Source organism: Citrus sinensis, chromosome 8 (assembly GCF_022201045.2).
Source record: "Citrus sinensis cultivar Valencia sweet orange chromosome 8, DVS_A1.0, whole genome shotgun sequence".
Taxonomy (NCBI): domain Eukaryota; kingdom Viridiplantae; phylum Streptophyta; class Magnoliopsida; order Sapindales; family Rutaceae; genus Citrus; species Citrus sinensis.
The window spans coordinates 21,209,919-21,232,321 of NC_068563.1; the positions used below are offsets into that span (position 1 = coordinate 21,209,919).

The following is a 22,403-nucleotide window of genomic DNA, read 5'->3' on the forward strand; positions in this document are numbered from 1 at the left end:
CACCATCGAACCGCTCTAATTTGACAAAATCTACTGCAAATTATCGAAGAGATAAACTTGGTGCCATTGTTGCAGAAATAACATCTTAAGATTGTTGGTGGTATGTACTTATGGGGAATGGCAAATATAGAGAATTATAATAATAGTAGTGGAATTTTATTGTGTAAAGTATTGTGATTACAACTCAGTATGTATGAAGAAAATAATAGTAATAAGTAAACTACAGAAAATAATGTGTACTTCAATGCACGTTACAAATGTCACTTTCCTTAAGACATTATTTGTCCCCCACCAATTGAGTGATGCACATGAATTAAGCAAATACGCCTCCAAGATACAATGAAACACTTGTTTGTTTGCTTGCGTTGTGCATCGACGAAAGCAAACCAGAATACTCTTGAATGTTGCAAGCCTGCCAAGAAACAATATATTGTTCCTACAGAAAACAATATATTGGATTTTTTTTAATGCACAAAAATAAGAGTTTTATATTGAAATTCGTTCTAGAAAAGAGGGTTAAGAAAAGAGTGGTGTGGCATCATTATTTTCATGTCTAAATGGCTTAAATATGACCTTTATTTATAAACATATTTGTTCCCCTTCATTTGGGTTGTCATCTTTCATGATACCCCTTCATTCATGGCCAATGGATAAAGATTTAATTTTAATCAATGGTCCAAATTGAACCATCACTATTTCAAATGAAACGATATATCTCCAAGTGAAATATTACCATGAAAAGTTATATCCTTAAGTGAAAAGATACATTTCTATAAGGTACAATTAATTGCACATGTTTTTACAATAAGACACCATTTATTTTAGACATATCTTTACAACAAGATACTATTTATTTCAAAAAAATTTCCAATAAAATATTTATCACATAAATTAAGAATGATTCTATTTGTAATTCCGTGAATCCAACTTGTTTGTAAAGAATCTATTCCTTTGAACATCCGCACCGTAAAGTAGCCGGCTTTATCCCATTTGTCTCTTTTTTTCCCCCTTTTTCAGTGGAGAACCTCTCCATAAATTAAAGGCAAAAGGAAAGATATAATTTTAATTTTTTTATAGGATTAATTTATTTATTATCTTTAACCAATGTCTCCATCCTAGAGCATTTGAACAATTCTATATATGAGTGTCTTCGCTCTTTGCTTTCAATTCATAGAGACAATGACCTCCAGTCTGCAGCAAATTATGGCTTCAACAGGAAATGGACTTGATTATGACAAAGAACCAGAGTTGAAGACCTTTGATGATACAAAAGCTGGAGTTAAAGGTCTGGTTGATTCTGGTATACAGTCAGTTCCCAAGTTCTTTGTTGCATCATCTGAGGAAACTTGCAATGAGAAGTCAGATCTAAGGCACACCCACTTCAATGTTCCAATTATAGACCTCAGGGACATTGATAAAGTTGGTGCTCGGTGTGAAATAGTCAAAGAAATTGGCATTGCGTCCAGCACATGGGGATTCTTCCAGGTTGTGAACCATGACATTCCTCAAGATATTGCAGATGAGGTTATCGAAAGCATACAAAGATTCAATGAGCAACCAAACCATGTGAAAGAAAAAATTTACTCCCGTGACAAAATGAAGAAAGTGAGGTTCAATAGTAATTTTGATTTATATAAGGCAAGATTTGCTAATTGGAGGGACACCTTGTCTTGTCTCATGGCACCTAATCCTCCACCTCCTGAAGAATATCCAGAGGCGTGCAGGTATGCATTCTGTGTTATAATTGTTGTGCTTAATGATGCACTTCAACAATATATGTCTGTTCCTCTGCAGAGAGATACTGTTGAAGTTTTCGAAATATGTTACAAAACTAGGTCAGGATTTGTTCAAGTTACTTTCGGAGGCACTTGGCCTCAACTCTAATCACCTAACGAACATGGGTTGTGCTGATGGACATGTCTTTTACTGTCACTACTATCCGGCTTGTCCTGAGCCAAACCTGACTCTTGGACATACCAAACACCGTGATCCAGATTTTCTCACTATCCTTCTGCAAAATCAAATTGGTGGTCTGCAAGTTCTTCATGATAATCATTGGGTTAATATTCCTCCGGTGGAAGGAGCTCTAGTAGTCAACGTTGGGGAACTCTTACAGGTGTGTAAAGTGAAGAGAGTTCATTATTTTTTGGCATGGAGGGGAAAAAAAAGTTAAATTAATGTAAGGATTGGTTGGTGAATAGTCTTAACTGCATTTATGTTCTTGATACTGCCTTAATGATGTCCCAAACTTTTGAACATTTAGAATACGTAGATTTCCTTTAAGCCATCATTTGATTGGTGGGAAACAGAAGAATTAAAAAGTTCAAAGATATGACGAACCCTCGAAAGTTGGTTAAATCAGTAGCCTCAACCACACCAAATTGTTTCATATTGCTTAGTTTCTTTCAGTAGAATTTCTTATTTTCTTAGCTGCAAATAATAAAGATGTTAACTTTTCAAACATTGCACCTCTCAGCAGCTATAGAGAGTCTAGTGGTAATTCTGGTTGTGAAAAAGAGTAGAAGATGAAGAAAATGAACTGACACTGCTTTGTAAAATCAATACTATATCTGTCATTAGGTTATCATACGGAATTGTTAAAGGTTTTGACTTTTGTTTTTTGGCAGGTTATCTCTAATGACAAGTTCAAGGCTGCCGAACACCGAGTGTTGGCTAATTGTGCTGGACCTAGATTGTCAGTGGCATGCTTCTTCACAACACATTTTGAGCCATCCGAGAAGCTTTTCAGCCCCATAGAGGAGTTGTTATCAGATGATAGTCCTACTTTGTATAGGGGCACCTCTGTAAAAGACTACATTGACTTCTTTGCTTCAGCCGGACTTCCAGATGACTCATCACTCTCTCGTTTGAGGTTGTAAAGGTGGAATTACCTAGGTGGTGTGTGCATGCCGATGCAAATCTCTGCGAAAATTCAGTATTCAAAGAAATTATACGAAAGTTGGAGGACATATTTAAAACACGAACGCTAAGGCAGCCTTTTCATCTCTCTCTTCTCAGGAAAATGGTCTTTCCTTCTACCATTTTGACATCGTCAATGTAATGTCTATATTTGGATTTCCATTGTTTATATGAAATGAAAAGGACTGTTTGGAATAAGTGTAAATCTATAATTGTCACCCTTTATATACCTATACTGTCAAGGATGTTTTTGAATGGGTTAACAATTTCTTGATATTGAATGCAGCAGAGTTGTTTGTGTTAACAATTTCTTGATATTGAATGCAACAAAGTTGTTTGTGTTAACCATTTCTTGATACTGAATGCAACAGAGTTGTTTGTCATTTGTGGGATAAATGGATATGCACTAAGACTGCCATGAAAGCAGCGCTGTTGTCAGCTTAAGAAAAGCAGTGCCCTGAAGAAAGGAACTAACTGCAAAAAGAAAGAAACAACCTCTTGCAAAGTTTTATTTTTGTTTTTAATAATGGCCGAGAAAAGGAATTGCAGCCCCCTAAAAAGCTGAAATGGCTTGTGATGAGTCACATATAGTGGGTACAAATAGGAGAAACAAATTCTTTGGAAACTTTCAAAAGAGTGATGAACATCTAGTATTAAAAACCTGTCAGGGATCTGAGCTGATCTACTACTTGTGGTGAAAGCAGATAACGATAAGCTAGAACTCAATTTCTAGTCAGTGATAGCAAACAGAAGGTGTTTCTGGTATTTGCTAATGTTTTGCAGTCATAATATATCAAATTTTTTCTTGGCATTATTAAGTCAAAAATCTGCAATTATGTCAACTGATTAACTAGATCGGGATAATCTACTAGAATCTTTGTTTTGTTTTTTAGAGATTTGATGACGGTTGAGTTTTAAAGGAAATCTAATTATGAGTTGATCAGATGAAAAACAAAACTTGTTTCAATCCTAAGCCTACATTGCGGTGGAGTTAGAGGCATAATTCCTGGGACAATTCTAGCCTTCTTCGAATCCCAACTACAGGTTTGGTTGCTCAACTTTTCATGCTTTCTTTAACTCTTTATATGAGACCAAAGCTAAGAATGTTGACTGAAACATTTCAACTGACAATTGAGATCTATATATATTTATATATATTCCTGCTATAATATTAGCTCACAATTTTCGTTGCACAGAAGCTTGATGGTGAAGATGCAGGGATGTTGGCTACCTTGAATTTCATCTTGGGGACTAATTTCATCTGGAGGCCTTGCGACTGGTATGCTTGCAACACCAAATGAAAACAATAGACCAATTGTTACAGCAAAAGAAATCAATGAGTTTTATTTTCAAGAAAGTCCGAAAATTTTTCCTGAGGAACCTGAACAAGGCAACCAATTTCTTCAAATGTAGATATCTACCATGAGGATGAATATTTTATTTCTATCTTGGAAGGATAAGTTTTGAAAAAGGAGGAAAATTTCTTCAAGGGTAAGCAACTGACTTTGCTTGAGCTGGCATGATGCAATAACAAGTGGGGTGAAATCAAAGTGGGCAAATTATGGAAGGCCAGTTTATCAATCAGCTGATGGTTTCATACAATGGGTAGAAAAAGAAGCATTTTGTCTCTTTTGTTTTTTTCCCCTCCTTTTCAGTGGAGAACAGCTGCATGAATGAAAGGCAAAAGGAAAGATATTATTTTAATTTTGTTTATAGGATTTATTTATTTATTATCTTTAACCATGTCTCGGTCTTAGAGCATTTGAGCAATTCTATATGTTTTATGATCGTGCATGCTAAATTAATGTTATAAAATATAGCATCGTGGTTTGGATATCATCTTTTAATAATAAAATGAATTTTGACAGATTTTTTATATAATAAAATATTTTGAGTTTTGTGGTAAGAGTACTATTTAATAGTTTTGGAGACTTGGTTTAAATTCAATAGTCACTTAATTTTATTTTTTAAATATTTTGTGGAAATTACTTAGAAAAATAAAGATGGTTTCATAAATGCGGCCACAATTAGTTTCATCATTTAAAATGAATAATTTGCTACTATTTATTTTTTAAAATTTAAAAGAATACAACAAAATTTGACTTTTGAGATTTTAAATGTGTTCAAGTAAACAGTAAAAACAAAAAAATTAAGCACTCCAATTTAAATTAAAAATTTTTGAATTAAACTCTCTAATTTAAGTATTTGGGTATGCCACTAGCCAACTTGTCCATGTACTCATCATGTAATGGACACTGGTGCTCACTAGATCATCTTTAAATTAAGTATCTTTCATAATGTATTTCAAATTCTTTTATGATGTGGTTTTATTTAAAAAGCTAATAACAATAATATACAAAGCATTATTTAGAAAGCACTTTTAATTTATGTATAATTTTTTCCTTATGTTCTGGTGATGTAAATAATAGGGAGAATGTATGTTTCATCCCTAAATAGATATCATATTTAACAATTACATCCCTATTAGATTTTTAATTATCCATTTCATCCCTCATGTTAAAAGATAATAGAATTAATTGTGAAACTAAGGGCAAAACAATCATTCAAGGGTTTGGTATTTTAAAATTTAAATTAAAACATAACACCAATCATTGGGATTAGGAAAAAATGAAAAAAGTATGTGCTCTTTTGGTAATTACATAGGACTAATTTTTTTCATCTTCTATTTAATTTTGACACAACACTACTTAGAAATGTCATAAAATCCTCTTAGGAGAGGTGGAATAATAAATAAACAAAAAAATAGTTAATTTTATGTGTTTTTCTTAATGAAAAGGATAAAATTAATAATAAAAAATCCAATAAAAATATAAGTAATAAATATAACATCTATCAAGAATAAAATATACATTCTTCCCGAATAATATTGGATAATTTGAGTAAATATAATATTTTCATATAAAAATAAAATAGTAGAAAGGGGTGTGGCGTTGGTGGTGTAGGCTTGCTTATAATATTTACATATCAAATGTTTTGGAGATTCAAACTGAAGCATTTGAAAGTCTTTGGAAGGTGAAAGTTCGACCAATAAACTAATTCTGGTCAATAAAGTTTCCGTGTACATTGGTTAGGAATGGCAATTTCTGGGTTTGGGTCTAGGTTCGGCCTTTCCGGATCCAAACCCAGCACACAATTCTCTATACTGGACCTGAATTTGAACTCGATTTTTTCAATGCAAGTCTGGGCCGGGTTCAACTGGGAAAAATTTGGGTTTCCATGTTTCGGGTTTTGAACCCAGATTGCTTAAACTAAACTTGTTATGGAAAAAAATAAACTTGTTCTAGAAAAAATCAAATACAAATCATATGACATATCCAGGTTCTAAAACAATTACAATACAAAATATAGAATCTAAAATTCAAAGTTCCAAAGCAATAAACATCCACAAATACAAATCCATAATATAAATCTACAATTCAAAGTTCAAACTTCAAACCACTAATCTAAAGACTAAACTCTCAATCATCTACTTCATTTGACTGTTGCTTACTCATCAAACTTTCATCAATCAAATGCTCCGCAGAAAGTATTGCTTCCTCTAGAATTCCATCTAAAAGAAATGCATAAATCATAAACATAATGAACAAGACAACTAATTAGTGGTAAATTGATAATAAAAATAATACAACAAATTCATTTGATTATAATCAATCAGAACTACTCTGCCGCCACCATCTCGTTTTTGTGAAGTGACAAGAGTAGTATTACCCCTACGGCCATGGCTATTGCTACTCCTTCAAATTGCTGCTGTTGAATTTAGTTCTAATTCAACAGTTGTATCATCATTATTTTCTGCTTCTGTCCTTAACCTTGCACACACACACTTTCGTCACTCTTTTCAGAGACATCTAGACCGATTCTTTGTTCATTTTCCATCATGAATTTGTCACCACACAAAAATTATGTCAAGACATAATTAGTTCCATAATTAACAACTAATCCAGCAACTTCTTCCAATTTATATGCTATTTTTAACTGTAAAAACTATACATATTTTGAAGATATCATTTCAATTCTATTAACAACAACAATAAAAAAATAATTAAAAAATAAACTATAAATAATAAAATTGAAGCATAGCAGAGCATCGATATTAAAACCACAGAGTATAGATATTAAAGTTGCAAAGAGAGTATAAATAATAAAATCAAAGCATAATAGAGCTTAAATTGCAAAGAGAAAGGCCAAGACTCACAAGTATTCACAAAGGCAACTTATGAATATGATGATGAACACAGAACACAACTGTGATCAAGGCGGATTTCACCCCGTTTTACGGGTCGCGACAGGGAAGGCTGGTATGCTGAGAGACAAACACAGCCGCACCACGAAGGTGGTGACAGCCGAGGTGATGAGGACGATGATTAATCTGATTTGAAGAAGAGAATTAGAGGAGAACTAAAGAGAGAGAGAGAGAGAGAGAGAGAGAGACTAATAGAGGAAATGGCATATTGGCAGCCGCGGCAGCAGGGAGTGTTACACTAGCACTATTAAGGAATCATTGTAGTCAACCTTTGCTTGATTGTATATCATCTATTTTTGGTTGTAAATATTTTATTCTTGGATAGTTACAATATTCTAGAAAGCTAGCAATAGGTGAATTATTTATTTCCCTTTCTATTATTTATTTCCTTTTCTATACAAACATGTAAACTGTATAAATTGTAATTATATTGTTCAATGAATACTTGTCAAGCTAGTTTTCCCAAATCTATATTATTCTCTAAAACCTTTCATGGTATCAGAGCCTCTATAGAACTTTCACAAGTTCAATTCTTTATCTTTCACAATGGCCGATCCTTTAAAAACTCCATACACTTCTAGTTCACCAACTTCCTCTTCCAACCAAACCTCTCCAATCATCGTCAATCCTCTTGACAACAATTCCTCTCTTATTTCAATCAACACAACCACTCAAATATCCATCAAACTTACCTCCTCTAATTATACCTCTTGGCGATTTCAATTTCATGCTATACTTATAGGATATGATCTTATGGGATTCATTGATGGGTCCAAACCTTGTCCCTCTCCAACCATCACTACCGAAACTGACAACAAGCCTAATCCAGATTATTCGCTTTGGATTCGGCAAGATCAATTAATTCTTAGTGCCATTGCCGGGTCTATTTCTCCCAATCTTGTTCCATTTATTGCCTCTGCAAAAACATCACAAGAAGCATGGACCATTCTAGCCAATACCTATGCCAAACCCTCACGAGGACGTCTCACACAATTAAAAGAGGATCTTCGTCTAATTCACAAAGGCACACAGACAATTACTCACTACCTCCAACATGCCAAAACCATTGCTGACGAACTTGCTATGCTTAATGCTCCCATTGATAATGAGGATCTCATATTAAAAATCTTAGGTGGCCTTGATGAAGATTACAAAGACCTCTGCTCAGCCATCCGTGTCCGTGACAGCCCTATTACGTTTGATGAACTGCATGAGAAACTCATCAATTTTGAAGCACATCTCAAGTATGAAGCACGAAAGAAAGCTAATCTCTCCAACATGCCGGTTCCGCCAATCCAGTTCAAAAACCCTTTCACAATCCACTTAAAAACCAGCCCCAAAATCGTCCCTTTAATCCACCTTATCGTCCACCTCTCTTTTCACATAATCGGCCACCCTTCTTTTCACACCCACACTCACCTTCACCTTCCCCACTTCCTCCTACTCAACCTCGTCCCTATCTTGGTAAGTGTCAACTTTGTCGCCAACAAGGTCACTCTGCAAAACGTTGTCCAACCTTTAGACACATTCCTTGGTCTTCGAATCCTCAGCCTCAAGCCCATATTGCTGCCCCACAAACCTACATGACTACTCCTCCTGCACCCTCTGCCACCGAATGGCTTTTAGACTCTGGTGCATCTCATCATGTTACAACAGATCTTCATAACCTGTCACTACATTCTGAACACCCGGTCTCTGAAAGTGTGCACATTGGAGATGGCACCGGTCTACCTATTACTCATAGTGGTTCCACCACCCTACCATCTTCTTCTCAGTCTTTTGCTTTAAATAATGTTTTATGTGTTCCATCTATGAAAAAGAATTTAATTTCTGTTTCTCAATTCTGTTCTCATAATAACGTGTCTGTTGAATTCTTACCAACTTCCTTTTATGTGAAGGATCTTCGCACGAGGGCACTACTTCTGCAAGGAACAGCTAGAAATGGTGTTTATGAGTGGCCACGTCCTTCCTCTGCAACTAAGCCTTTACTTGCCTTTTCATCCATCAAGGTTCCCATTGATCAATGGCATTATCGCCTTGGTCACCCATCCTCTAATATTCTGAGTCATTTAGTTTCAAGTCAAACTTTACCGTTATCATCATCGTCAACTGTCTTTGATTTTCCTTGTAATTCTTGTCACTGTAATAAAACTCATAAGTTACCATTTTCTTCTTCCTCACTTATAAGTTCTCATCCTCTTGAATTATTATATTCTGATGTTTGGACATCTCCGGTTATTTCTCATGATGGTTATAAATATTATGTTATATTTGTCGACCATTTCACTCGATATATTTGGCTATATACTCTTAAACAAAAATCTGATGTCCATGACATTTTTATTCGCTTTAAAGCATTAGTAGAAAAGTACTTTAACCGTTCTATTATTACACTTTACACGGATAATGGAGGAGAATACACCTCTTTAAAATCCTTTCTTGCTACTAATGGCATCTCTCACCTCACCACACCACCACACACCCCAGAACATAATGGCCTTTCCGAACGTCGTCACCGCCACATAGTCGAAACTGGACTCACTTTGCTTCATCATGCCCACATGCCTCTCACATTTTGGCCACATGCATTTACTACTGCTACATACCTCATTAACCGTATGCCAAAAGTTGCCTTCTCTATGAAAACTTCCTTTGAAAAATTATTTGGCCATCAACCAAATTACTCCAAATTAAAAGTATTTGGTTGCCTTTGTTATCCGTGGCTACGACCATATGGGTCTCACAAACTTTCTTCTCGATCTCACCCTTGTGTCTTTCTCGGTTATTCCTCCACCCAAAGTGCATATCAGTGTTATGATCCAACCTCACAAAAAATATATGTTTCCCGTCACGTCACATTTGTTGAGTCCATTTTTCCATTTTCTCAACAATCTCTTCTCCTTTCACGCCCAACAGATATTACTTTCCACCAATGGATCCAATCTTCTCCACCTTTGCCAATTTCTGAATCTGTTGCTCATGCAAATCAACCTTCGGCATCACATCCACCAATTTCCATAAATTCTCACCTCCCAAATTTTCACTACCTGCCAAATCTCCCTTTGCCAATATATAAATCAAACAACCAAACTCCAATAGTCTCTCAACCCCACTCATTAAACTCTTCTTCACAATTGTCATTTTCTACTTCTCCTCAAGCTGAACCTTTATCGACTGACAATGATGTGTCCACTTATGAGCATCATCTCCTGCACAACTTGCAAGGTACATCCTCTGTCGCACCTCTTTTAACCCCTTCCGCCTCTATTCCTCCAATCTTACATAAACCATCTCCTTCCTCTCATCTACCATCAACCACCATCCACAACAATCATCCCATGCAAACTAGAGCAAAGAACAATATCCATAAACCACTTACCAAACTAAGCCTTGCTACTGTCCACACATTCGCTTCCCCAACTGAACCAACCTCAGTCTCTGCCGCTCTTCAACATCCTGCCTAGCGAGCAGCTATGTCTGATGAGTTTAATGCACTTCTTCGTAATGAGACTTGGACACTTGTTCCTTTTCACCCATCTCAAAATTTAGTGGGTTGTAAGTGGGTGTTTCGTATCAAACGCAACTCTGATGGCTCCATAGAACGTTACAAGGCTCGCCTCGTTGCAAAAGGCTTTCACCAACGACCTGGCATAGATTATCATGAGACATTTAGTCCTGTTATCAAGCCAACAACTGTTTGACTTGTTCTTAGTCTTGCACTCTCCAATGGCTGGTCTCTTAGACAACTAGATGTCAATAATGCATTTCTTCATGGACACTTACTTGAAGATGTCTATATGGCTCAACCCCCGGGCTTTGTTGATAAGAGCAATCCTACCCATGTGTGCCATCTTAAGAAGGCTCTTTATGGTCTTAAACAGGCCCCCCGTGCTTGGTATCATGAACTACAACAATTCTTATTATCCTATGGGTTTGTCAATTCTCTATCAGATCCCTCTTTATTTATTTATAAACACCTGCATCTCACCATGTATCTTTTAGTGTATGTGGATGACTTAATTCTCACAGGTAGTGATGACCGTCTTCTTAGCCAATTCACACAACAACTTGCTGCCAAATTTTCCATTAAAGACCTTGGTGCCCTTTCATACTTTCTTGGCGTCGAAATAATTCCATCCAAATCGGGTGTTCTACTCTCGCAGCATAAATATATACATGATCTACTGGAAAAGGCTGACATGTTGCATGCCAACATTGTCCATACACCTATGTCTCCTAATCATATGCCAAGTCTCCATGATGGTGTCTCCTTATCAGATGCAAATACATATCGCTCCATTGTTGGTGGCCTTCAATATTTATCTCTTACTCGCCCAGATGTTGCCTTTGCTGTCAATAAGTTATCTCAATTTATGCATTGCCCAACCACTCAACACTGGGTTGCTGTCAAACGACTACTTCGATATCTTCGGGGTACTATTCATCATGGAATATTTCTACATCGTAACTCTCCTTTGCTACTTCATGGCTTTTCCGATGCAGATTAGGCAGGCAACACTGATGATCGAACCTCCACCAGTGGTCACATAGTCTTTCTTGGTCATAATGCCATCTCTTGGAGTTCGAAGAAACAACGTTCTGTTGCTAGATCCTCCACCGAAGCTGAATACCGTTCAGTTGCTTCTATCACTGCTGAAATTACATGGCTTCAATCTCTGTTGAGTGAACTGGGGGTTCACTTGCCCACCATACCCACTATTTATTGTGACAATATTGGGGCTACGTATCTTTGTGCAAACCCGGTCTTTCACTCTCGCATGAAACATATTGCCATAGATTTTCACTTCGTCAGGGAAAAAGTAAAGAATGGCGACATCCGAGTCTCTCATGTGTCCTCTGCAGATCAGTTAGCTGATGCACTTACTAAGCCACTTCCTCGTCAACAGCTAGATGCACTTCGAGTCAAGATTGGCGTCCTTCCACGGGACACCATCTTGAGGGGGCATATTAAGGAATCATTGTAGTCAACCTTTGCTTGATTGTATATCATCTATTTTTGGTTGTAAATATTTTATTCTTGGATAGTTACAATATTCTAGAAAGCTAGCAATAGGTGAATTATTTATTTCCCTTTCTATTATTTATTTCCTTTTCTATACAAACATGTAAACTGTATAAATTGTAATTATATTGTTCAATGAATACTTGTCAAGCTAGTTTTCCCAAATCTATATTATTCTCTAAAACCTTTCAAGCACTAGGGCTTCTCCTTTTTTAATTTTTCTAATTATATTAAATAATTTCTAAAAAAATTGATATTAAAATAAAAAATATTCAGATCCAGGTTCCGAATTTATGAGTTCACCTGAACCCAGATCCAGACTCGGAAATATGCGGGTTCTCAAAATTTCATTCAGATTCAAGATGAAAAATGATTTGGTGCTGGTTGAATCCGAACGGAATTTTTTGGGGTTCAATCCAAGTCCGGGTCGGATCCGTATTTGAGTGCCATCCCTAACATTGGTGATGTTATATAAAAGAATTAAGTGGGGAGCATTAATTTTTGAATTTTAATACTTTTGACCAGCACTTTGTGTTCACACTCGAGAAGTAAATGAAAGAAGCTTTAATGCTTTGTGTTATCAAGTAATCAAAGAAATAGTCTTGTTATGTTTTGAAAAGTGATGACACTCTAATTTATCACCAAACAAATATGTTTGATCTTTTAAAAAAAAATATTATTCAAACAAATTATAATTTTGAATATGAATACAATCATGATAAAGCTTATGTTTTCATGTCAAAATGGCTTTGATTGAAAAGGTTATACCTTCCTATACATCTTTTCCAAGACGAAATCTTAGGAGATATCAATTAGAAAATGTATTATGATTACACAAAATATATAAATCAAATATGCTACAACCTCAAATGAGCAAAGAATCCATTGCATCCCTTCACTTCCTGAATAACTCAATTTTTTTTCAAACAATAAAAACAAAAAAAAATCTTTGGATCTTTCCTAAAAAATAAATAATAAAAAGAAAGAATAGAGGATGTGTATTTTCATAATAGGAATGGAGCAGTGATGATAGAAAAACTTAGATGATCAAATTCAAATTTTAACTTGGACTCATTCAAACTTATGCAAGGTTTATTTTATTTTAAGGCGGGCTCTTTCAGCTTAAGATTTTGACTAAAATTTAGGCATAAAATATAAATAATTTATTTAGTTCAATACAAGATCTAAGAAAATTACTTATATGACATCAAAATCCTATTAAAAAAGGACTAACGTTCAAGTGTCATATAAAGTGAGAGAATATCTTGATAATAGGATTTAATGGTTCAAATCTATTGAATTTTGTCAAATTCAAATCTAATCTATCATTTATTAGATTTTATATTTTGGAGTCAATCCAATCTAATCTCTAATTAAAATCCAATATAATTCAAACCAATTAAAAGTTAAATTCAATTTAACCCAATCTGATCAATTCATTCATCCGATTAAAAAACAAATTCACAAATAAAAGTCTTCAATTGTGCTTCATACTCCTAATTACTAACAATTGAAAAGAAAATGCAAAATATCATCCCCTTTAATATTTCATGATTCATGTATTTTATTACCATATAGCTGGAAAAAAAAATCGAATTTGAATATTGGAAGTAAACATTAGTTGCAACTTTACAGTTTGTACTATATATTATTATTTTATATTTATAGTTATATAAAATAAGGTTTTATCTTTTCTAGCAAGTTAAATATAGAAGTGACATGTATTTTTTAAAAATAAATAAATAAATTAAAAATTAATTGGTTGGGTTTGTTTATAGGAAAATTATCAATCGTATATCTTTAGTTTACTCCGTTATTAAATTTAGAGTAATGATACAGCCACAAACTCTTGTACAAACTTATTTTGTACAAACTGATGTGGCATGATAAGATTGGTTGAATTAAATATCACTTGACCCACATGATTTGTTTTTATTAATTTATATTTTCATTCAATCAATGAATTAATGCCACGTCAGTTTGTACAAAATAAGTTTGTACAAGAGTTTGTGGCTGTATCATTACTCTTAAATTTAATACAACACTTTATAGTATATCAATCGTCCACTCTAAATTGACAAAATGTATCTGCCGTCTACTAAATCGTTAATTGACGTTTAAATATGATAACCTAAAAAAATAATTTAATTTTTTTATATGATATAAATAATAATTTAAGGATATATAAGTTATAATAAAAAATTTTAAGCATATACAAATGATAACTTTAAAGAGTAAAATCGTCTATTCGCTCTTTTAAACAGCAGCTAACAAATCTATCAACCAATCCAATAACAATGATTTTTTTTATTTTACAGACCAATATAATCCAACCAAAAAGTCAGTCCCATAAAAACTAAATTGGTTTAGATCGTATCTATTGGTTTGATTAGAGTTAATTAGATCTTGAGCACCCGTAGCGGTCGGTTTTCTGGTCGAGGGAGAACTCAGAGATGCTCGAAAGGTAGACAATGAATCGAAATTGTAAGCCCAAAAACAACTTTTTGTAAATCTTAATATGCCCCTCAGCTCGTAGTTTTTTTTATCTTGTTTTCATATAATTTTAGTGTTATATGAATGATCGTCTCGGCCCTACGATTGAACTAAATAAATAACCAAACTTTTGTTTCGATGCCTTCAGTAGAGGATTCAAGGGGAATAGTTGAATTTTTATCGATAATATTCTTAATCTCTTGATAGTTATTCGGAAAGTACTTTGAATTCTTTGCTTTCCTTTTGCCCACTTTCTGCAAGAAGCCCAAGCATACCTGCAAAATGGGGGACTATTTTCTTATTTGGCTAAATAGTCTGTGTAAGTATTTTCTTAACTTCAGGAAGTGTCACAATTTCTAGTGAGTGTCTCGGGCCTGTTTGTCACTAGTTGTAGCAAATGTTTATCATTTAGAATTCAGGACAAGATGATTGCAGAAAATATAGATATTTTGGGTTTCTAATGAGAGAATTGTATTAATTCTGCAACAGGCCATCCTCACTGTAAAGTAGCCTGCTTTATCCCATTTGTCTCTTTTTTGTCCCCCCACCCCTTAGTGGAGAACCTCTGCATAAATTAAAGGCAAAAGGAAATATATAATTTTAATTTTTTTATAGGATTAATTTATTTATTATCTTTAACCAATGTCTCCATCCTAGAGCATTTGAACAATTCTATATATGAGTGTCTTCGCTCTTTGCTTTCAATTCATAGAGACAATGACCTCCAGTCTGCAGCAAATTATGGCTTCAACAGGAAATGGACTTGATTATGACAAAGAACAAGAGTTGAAGACCTTTGATGATACAAAAGCTGGAGTTAAAGGTCTGGTTGATTCTGGTATACAGTCAGTTCCCAAGTTCTTTGTTGCATCATCTGAGGAAACTTGCAATGAGAAGTCAGATCTAAGGCACACCCACTTCAATGTTCCAATTATAGACCTCAGGGACATTGATAAAGTTGGTGCTCGGTGTGAAATAGTCAAAGAAATTGGCATTGCGTCCAGCACATGGGGATTCTTCCAGGTTGTGAACCATGACATTCCTCAAGATATTGCAGATGAGGTTATCGAAAGCATACAAAGATTCAATGAGCAACCAAACCATGTGAAAGAAAAATTTTACTCCCGTGACAAAATGAAGAAAGTGAGGTTCAATAGTAATTTTGATTTATATAAGGCAAGATTTGCTAATTGGAGGGACACCTTGTCTTGTCTCATGGCACCTAATCCTCCACCTCCTGAAGAATATCCAGAGGCGTGCAGGTATGCATTCTGTGTTATAATTGTTATGCTTAATGATGCACTTCAACAATATATGTCTGTTCCTCTGCAGAGAGATACTGTTGAAGTTTTCGAAATATGTTACAAAACTAGGTCAGGATTTGTTCAAGTTACTTTCGGAGGCACTTGGCCTCAACTCTAATCACCTAACGAACATGGGTTGTGCTGATGGACATGTCTTTTACTGTCACTACTATCCGGCCTGTCCTGAGCCAAACCTGACTCTTGGACATACCAAACACCGTGATCCAGATTTTCTCACTATCCTTCTGCAAAATCAAATTGGTGGTCTGCAAGTTCTTCATGATAATCATTGGGTTAATATTCCTCCGGTGGAAGGAGCTCTAGTAGTCAACGTTGGGGAACTCTTACAGGTGTGTAAAGTGCAGAGAGTTCATTATTTTTTGGCATTGAGGGCAAAAAAAAGTTAAATTAATGTAAGGATTGGTTGGTGAATAGTCTTAACTGCATTTATGTTCTTAGTTGCTACTGCCTTAATGATGTCCCAAACTTTTGAACATTTAGAATACCTAGATTTCCTTTAAGCCATCATTTGATTAGTGGGAAACAGAAGAATTAAAAAGTTCAAAGATATGACGAACCCTCGAAAGTTGGTTAAATCAGTAGCCTCAACCACACCAAATTGTTTCATATTGCTTAGTTTCTTTCAGTAGAATTTCTTATTTTCTTAGCTGCAAATAATAAAGATGTTAACTTTTCAAACATTGCACCTCTCAGCAGCTATAGAGAGTCTAGTGGTAATTCTGGTTGTGAAAAAGAGTAGAAGATGAAGAAAATGAACTGACTGCTTTGTAAAATCAATACTATATCTGTCATTATGTTATCATACGGAATTGTTAAAGGTTTTGACTTTTGTTTTTTGGCAGGTTATCTCTAATGACAAGTTCAAGGCTGCCGAACACCAAGTGCTGGCTAATTGTGCTGGACCTAGATTGTCAGTGGCATGCTTCTTCACAACACATTTTGAGCCATCCGAGAAGCTTTTTAGCCCCATAGAGGAGTTGTTATCAGATGATAGTCCTCCTTTGTATAGGGGCACCACTGTAAAAGCCTACATTGACTTCTTTGCTTCAGCCGGACTTCCAGCTTACTCATCACTCACTCGTTTGAGGTTGTAAAGGTGGACTTACCTAGGTGGTGTGTGCATGCCGATGCAAATCTCTGCAAAAAATCAGTATTTAAAGAAATTGTACGACAGTTGGAGGACACATTTAAAACATGAACGCTAAAGAGACAGTTGGAGGACACATTTAAAACATGAACACTAAGGCAGCCTCTTTATCTCTCTCTTCTTAGGAAAATGGTCTTCCCTTCTACCATTTTGACATCGTCAATGTAATGTCTGTATTTGGATTTCCATTGTTTATATGAAATAAAAAGGACTGTTTGGAATAAGTGCAAATCTATAATTGTCAATTTCTAGTCATTCATGGCAAACAGAAGGTGTTTCTGGCATTTGCTAATGTTTTGCAATCATAATATATGAATTTTTTTCTAGGCATTATTAAGTACAAAATCTGCAATTCTGTCAACTGATTAACTAGATTGGGATAATCTACAAGAATCTTTGTTTTGTTTCTTAGAAATTTGATGAAGGTTGAGTTTTAAAGGGAATCTAATTATGAGTTGATCAGATGGAAAAACTTGTTTCAATCCTAAGCCTACATGGTGGGGGAGTTAGAGGCATAATTCCTGGGACAATTCTAGCCTTCTGGGAATCCCAGCTACAGGTTTGGTTGCTCAACTTTTCATGCTTTCTTTAACTCTTTATATGAGACCAAAGCTAAGAATGTTGACTGAAACATTTCAACTGACAATTGAGATCTATATATATTTATATATATTCCTGCTATAATATTAGCTCATAATTTTCGTTGCACAGAAGCTTGATGGTGAAGACGCAGGGATGTTGGCTACTTTGAATTTCATCTTGGGGACTAATTTCATCTGGAGGCCTTGGGACTGCTATGCTTGCAACACCAAATGAAAACGATCGACCAATTGTTACAGCAAAAGTAATCAATGAGTTTTATTTTCAAGAAAGTCCAAAAATTTTTCCTGAGGAACCTGAACAAGGCAGCTAATTTCTTCAAATGTAGATAGCTACCACGAGGATGAATATTTTATTTTTTATCTTGGAAGAATAAGCTTTGAAAAAGGATGAAAATTTCTTTAAGGGTAAGCAACTGACTTTTCTTTCTCATCAACAGGCAAGCTTGAGCTGGCATGATGCACTAACAAATGGGGTGAAATCAAAGTGGGGAAATTATGGAAGGCCAGTTTATCAATCGGTTGATGGTTTCATACAATGGGTAGAAAAAGAAGCATTTTGTCCCAATGTGATGGTGATTATCAGCACAACAAGATCATGGAAATGCTTGTAGTTAAATTTCTCCATCAGACTTTAACTGATGTGATAATCCCCACTTTTGACATCAGGCTTCTGCAGCCAATCAGTTTCTCAACCTTAAAGGTAACTTCTTCCTGATCCTGTGATATCAGTAAACCATTGAGTTGCAAGGGATACTAAATCCGATTTTGGAGTCTTTTTTCTTCTAATGATCATGTCTGCAGGCAAAACGAAATGCTTCAAAGGTTTCTTGGTTATCAGATAACTGCATTGGGACTTCTGCAGCACCATATTATTTGCCCCCCTATTATTTTGAAATGCACGCATCAACAGGTACCAAGAAGTTCAACCTGGTTGATGGTGTTGCAGCAAACATTCCTGTAAGCTTCAGTTCGTAAAAGTGCTTCTATTAATGCCGAGGAATATTTATACCACTACAGGATGGCAATCTCAGTTACTTCAACAATTTTTTCAGACTGTGCTGGCAATATGTGATGTAAAAAAGGAGATATCTCAAAATAAAGGTTCTCCATGCTTAAACAGCATCGATTTTAGTAAGTTTCTTGTTTTCTTCCTCGGAACAGGATCATCAAAAAGGGATTAAAAGCTGGAGGTTGGTGATGGAAATAGTTGGGGACTCTTTAGTTGGTTTATGGGACCTGATAATACCACACTATTATTTGATGTTTTCCTTAATAATCAATGTTTCAATTATGGATATGGGTGATGGCAAACACTGAGGAACTTTACCCAAAAGCTTAAGCTACTGGGTAACAGATCAACATTAGCATTTTTTAGAGTCCCTCAGAATCCTTGAGATGGCTAAGCATAGTACGAACGTTATGTATCAATACCTGATCAGTAAGCTATTATATTAACTGAAATATAAGACTGGTGAATGATGACTGTGTAATTAAAACTTGGAACCAGACCGATGGCTTGAAGTATACCGAAGCCTCTACAGACAACTCAATGAAAGATAATCGGGAGAACCTTGAGAAGATCGGGAAAGATCTGATGAAAAAACCTGTATCTGCTGTGAACTCGGAGACTGGTTTATATGAACCAATGGAAGAGCGGGGCACATACGAAGATGCACTTTGCGAGTAAGCACAAATTTTCGGTTTGTGAAATTGCAGTTGGTGGTTTGTTCCCATGACAAGCTGATAGTGATGCATTTGCATTGTGTCATGCAGGCTTGCCCAAAGACTATCGGAAGAGAGAAGATTTCGCCACAAGTATATGTAACTCTAGGTTCCTCTAGCTCATGCAACCTCCATATGCATTATTCATGTTAAAGTGAACAAATATTCATCTGAACTCATGTTATGCTATCAGCATAAAGTAGAAATTAGACTTGTCTCGAGAATGACACTCTGATACGATCGTATGCAACAAGGCAGAGCATAGCACTGTTTCAATTTTAATTGCCAGGCTAGAGAATCACAATAATCTTGAATTCATAAATTCATTTCTAATCATCAATTTCAAGGCAAATTGTTGACTGGTTTATCGAACTAATCAAATTTCCTTTGTTCTGGATGGTATAGTATAGGGATGACAATGGGACAGGGTGATGGTGCGGAGGCCTCTTCCATTGTAAAAATATAAAATATTTAAATAAATAATACTAGAAAAATACACATAATTAGATGTATGGAGATTGGAGTGGAGTGGGAGTACAAAACTAAACAGCACCTCATTAAGAATTTGGAGATTGTTTTTTCTCATTCTCCAAAATCTCGTCAAAATTTATTCATTTAGGATGGAACATCATGGAGTCCCAAACCCATGGAGAATTTGCCATCCCTAAGATAGTAGAAGCAATAAGAAGCTCAGTCAAACATACAAGCTAAGCAAGTCATTTGCAACTAACAAAAGCAATTTAGTCGTAGATTCATAACAAGTTCGATCCCACTTTGCTTTATAAGTGCATGCTGTTTTCAAAGAACCAAATAGTAGCTCTGCAACAACCTTTTTCTTCTATTCAGCCTAAGAAACACTAAACATCAATGACAAAATTAATAAGTTGCAGGATTGCTGAATTTACATGTCAAACATCATCTTGACCTCACACACTATAGTTCCCACCATATCTTTCTCATTCTCATTTATCTGCTAGCTGACCACAGTCTTCAATCACAACTGTTTGCGAAGTCCTCCCACTCTCAGAACCCACCTTCTCCATATCCTTGATGACACTGTAACCGTCTACCACTTTCCCAAACACAACATGTTTGCCATCAAGCCATGGTGTTTTCTGAGTGCATATAAAAAACTGTGAACCATTAGTGTTAGGTCCAGCATTAGCCATTGACAGAATTCCAGGCCCAGTATGCTTCATCTTGAAGTTCTCATCAGCAAACTTCATCCCATATATCGATTCTCCTCCAGTTCCATTTCCCCGAGTGAAATCTCCCCCCTGACACATGAAGTTAGGGATTATGCGGTGAAATGTCGAGCCCTTATAGTGTAGTGGCTTCCCAGACGTTCCAATCCCTTTCTCACCAGTGCAGAGAGCACGGAAGTTTTCAGCAGTTTTTGGGGTGACGTCAGCAAATAGCTCCATCACAACTCGCCCCTTGTTCATCTTTCCAATCAGAATGTCAAAGAAAACCCTTGGATTCGTCATTTTTTCTATCCAATCAAAAGCCTGTAATCCACGTGAATACATACATTTCAATAACCAGAAAGAAAAAAGGTTCACATTTCATCTTAAGCAAAATACTAAATTCCTCAATTATGCATGTATTCTATACACATCAAAGTAATGATTTTCCTTTTAAAGTAAACAAATGCTAGTCCGTTTTATAAACTGAAACCAGCTACAAAGCAAAATCTTTATCTGCATTAGTGAAATACAATGAAACAAACAAAACCTCCAGAATTTTAACAAAAATAGAAAATTACTGAATATAGTATGCATAGCTGAAGCAGTACAGAAAATGTAAATCATCCAATAAGAAACCCTCAAGCAATGTTTATAAACATAGCATGTGGGTATTGTTATAGAGGATGATTTGATAATCTTGCACAGGTTTTGAGCTCACAGACTTTGGTTAAGTCACCTGTAAGCCTTCGATATGTGCTTTTCATAAATTGATCATTGAACACAAACACCATACGCATATACAGTTAAGCACTGAAAAATACTTGAATCAAATGGATAAAATCAAAGCGTGGAAAAATGAAATACCTTTTGCTGTAATTCGACCTGGAGACGCTTCGGAGTGAGATGGGTGGTTAGGGGTTTCAGCTGCAATACTTATATATGGGGCAGCTCATTAGGGTTTAGGGTTTTTTATAATTTTCTGTTTATTTAATTTTATTTCTTAATTTTGATTAAACAAATAACTTTGTTACGTGCCAATTTTCTTCTTTTTTTAATAAATATTAATGCTGATTATCCAAAGCAGGCAAGCTAGTTCTATCTCTAAATCTGATATACGCAGTAAAAAAATTTAACCCTCAATATAAAAAAATAAGTGAGAACATATCCACCACTTAATCAAAGAGTGGTTTTCATTATATATTTCTTTTTATTCAAACTTATGTGCTAATTGTGAAATATTAAACTAACATTTGAGGTTGCCGATTAGAATTTTAATAAATCAAACTATTAGGCGAATAAATTTCATCCCTTTTTTTTCTAAGGGGAAGAGTTCAATTCCGACTAGTGATATTGTGGATAAATTTTTCCTTTAACTTAGAGCAGATTTCTTTAATTTTAGAGTTGATTTTCGAGGTATATTCATAGCCGTCATACAAGAAGACCCGTTTGCCTTCACCATTTTATTTGTCAAAGCTTACAAATGCAAAAAAATGAACCTATTTTTCACTCCATATAAACCCACCATCACTTTCTATCATTATCTCTTACCCCTCGCATCTTGGAAACTCCAATAAAATCTCATTAAACCTCGCGTCAATTTCGTATCCACCCAAAAACATTCTCAATGGAAGCTGGCTTTGGATACCCAATCCACAGTTATTGTGTAATTAGTTGTTAAGCAAAAGTGAGGGTGATTTTGTTTTCTAAACGAGTGGTCAAAT

At 35.3% G+C, this 22,403-nt stretch overlaps 3 protein-coding genes across 9 annotated transcripts; 2 read left to right on the top strand and 1 right to left on the bottom strand.

The window, feature by feature from the left end:
• The first annotated feature begins 1,017 nt into the window (after window positions 1-1,017).
• Window positions 1,018-17,395, top strand: LOC102614970 (1-aminocyclopropane-1-carboxylate oxidase homolog 1-like). 7 transcript variants are annotated; one of them, XM_052432441.1, is made up of 4 exons: window positions 1,018-1,724; window positions 1,795-2,116; window positions 2,628-2,688; window positions 16,928-17,395. In XM_052432441.1, exons 1-4 carry the CDS (start codon window positions 1,141-1,143, stop codon window positions 17,116-17,118), a joined length of 1,158 nt encoding a protein of 385 aa, XP_052288401.1. In that variant the 5' UTR covers window positions 1,018-1,140; the 3' UTR covers window positions 17,119-17,395. The 7 variants fall into 7 exon arrangements, with proteins under 7 accessions (XP_052288401.1, XP_052288400.1, XP_052288399.1 ...); XM_052432443.1 differs by lacking the exons at window positions 1,018-1,724; window positions 1,795-2,116; window positions 2,628-2,688 and adding exons at window positions 14,512-14,670; window positions 15,412-15,961; window positions 16,032-16,353 and having other exon boundaries at window positions 16,867-17,395; XM_052432442.1 differs by lacking the exons at window positions 1,018-1,724; window positions 1,795-2,116; window positions 2,628-2,688 and adding exons at window positions 14,523-14,690; window positions 15,412-15,961; window positions 16,032-16,353 and having other exon boundaries at window positions 16,867-17,395.
• A 913-nt stretch (window positions 17,396-18,308) lies between these two features.
• LOC102610325 (patatin-03-like) lies at window positions 18,309-19,598 on the top strand. Its single transcript, XM_052432764.1, has 4 exons — window positions 18,309-18,473; window positions 18,575-18,730; window positions 19,281-19,456; window positions 19,547-19,598. Exons 1-4 carry the CDS (start codon window positions 18,309-18,311, stop codon window positions 19,596-19,598), a joined length of 549 nt encoding a protein of 182 aa, XP_052288724.1.
• Window positions 19,599-20,222: 624 nt separating this feature from the next.
• LOC102615646 (peptidyl-prolyl cis-trans isomerase CYP19-3) lies at window positions 20,223-21,711 on the bottom strand. The gene is made up of 2 exons (XM_006487669.4): window positions 21,547-21,711; window positions 20,223-21,003 (listed from the first exon to the last, which is right to left on the bottom strand). Exon 2 carries the CDS (start codon window positions 20,980-20,982, stop codon window positions 20,458-20,460), a length of 525 nt encoding a protein of 174 aa, XP_006487732.2. The 5' UTR covers window positions 20,983-21,003; window positions 21,547-21,711; the 3' UTR covers window positions 20,223-20,457.
• Window positions 21,712-22,403: the final 692 nt, after the last annotated feature.

What these genes read in the sequence shown, in the direction of transcription:
- LOC102614970 (XM_052432441.1), top strand. Translation starts at nt 1,141, where the DNA reads ATGAGTGTCTTCGCTCTTTGCTTTCAATTCATAGAGACAATGACCTCC. An exon ending in GAATATCCAGAGGCGTGCAG is followed by an intron (nt 1,725 to 1,794) that starts GTATGCATTCTG and finishes GTTCCTCTGCAG; the next exon opens with AGAGATACTGTTGAAGTTTT. An exon ending in ACGTTGGGGAACTCTTACAG is followed by an intron (nt 2,117 to 2,627) that starts GTGTGTAAAGTG and finishes GTTTTTTGGCAG; the next exon opens with GTTATCTCTAATGACAAGTT.
- LOC102610325 (XM_052432764.1), top strand. Translation starts at nt 18,309, where the DNA reads ATGGGTAGAAAAAGAAGCATTTTGTCCCAATGTGATGGTGATTATCAG. An exon ending in GTGTTGCAGCAAACATTCCT is followed by an intron (nt 18,731 to 19,280) that starts GTAAGCTTCAGT and finishes ACTTGGAACCAG; the next exon opens with ACCGATGGCTTGAAGTATAC. An exon ending in TACGAAGATGCACTTTGCGA is followed by an intron (nt 19,457 to 19,546) that starts GTAAGCACAAAT and finishes TGTGTCATGCAG; the next exon opens with GCTTGCCCAAAGACTATCGG.
- LOC102615646 (XM_006487669.4), bottom strand. Translation starts at nt 20,982, where the DNA reads ATGACGAATCCAAGGGTTTTCTTTGACATTCTGATTGGAAAGATGAAC.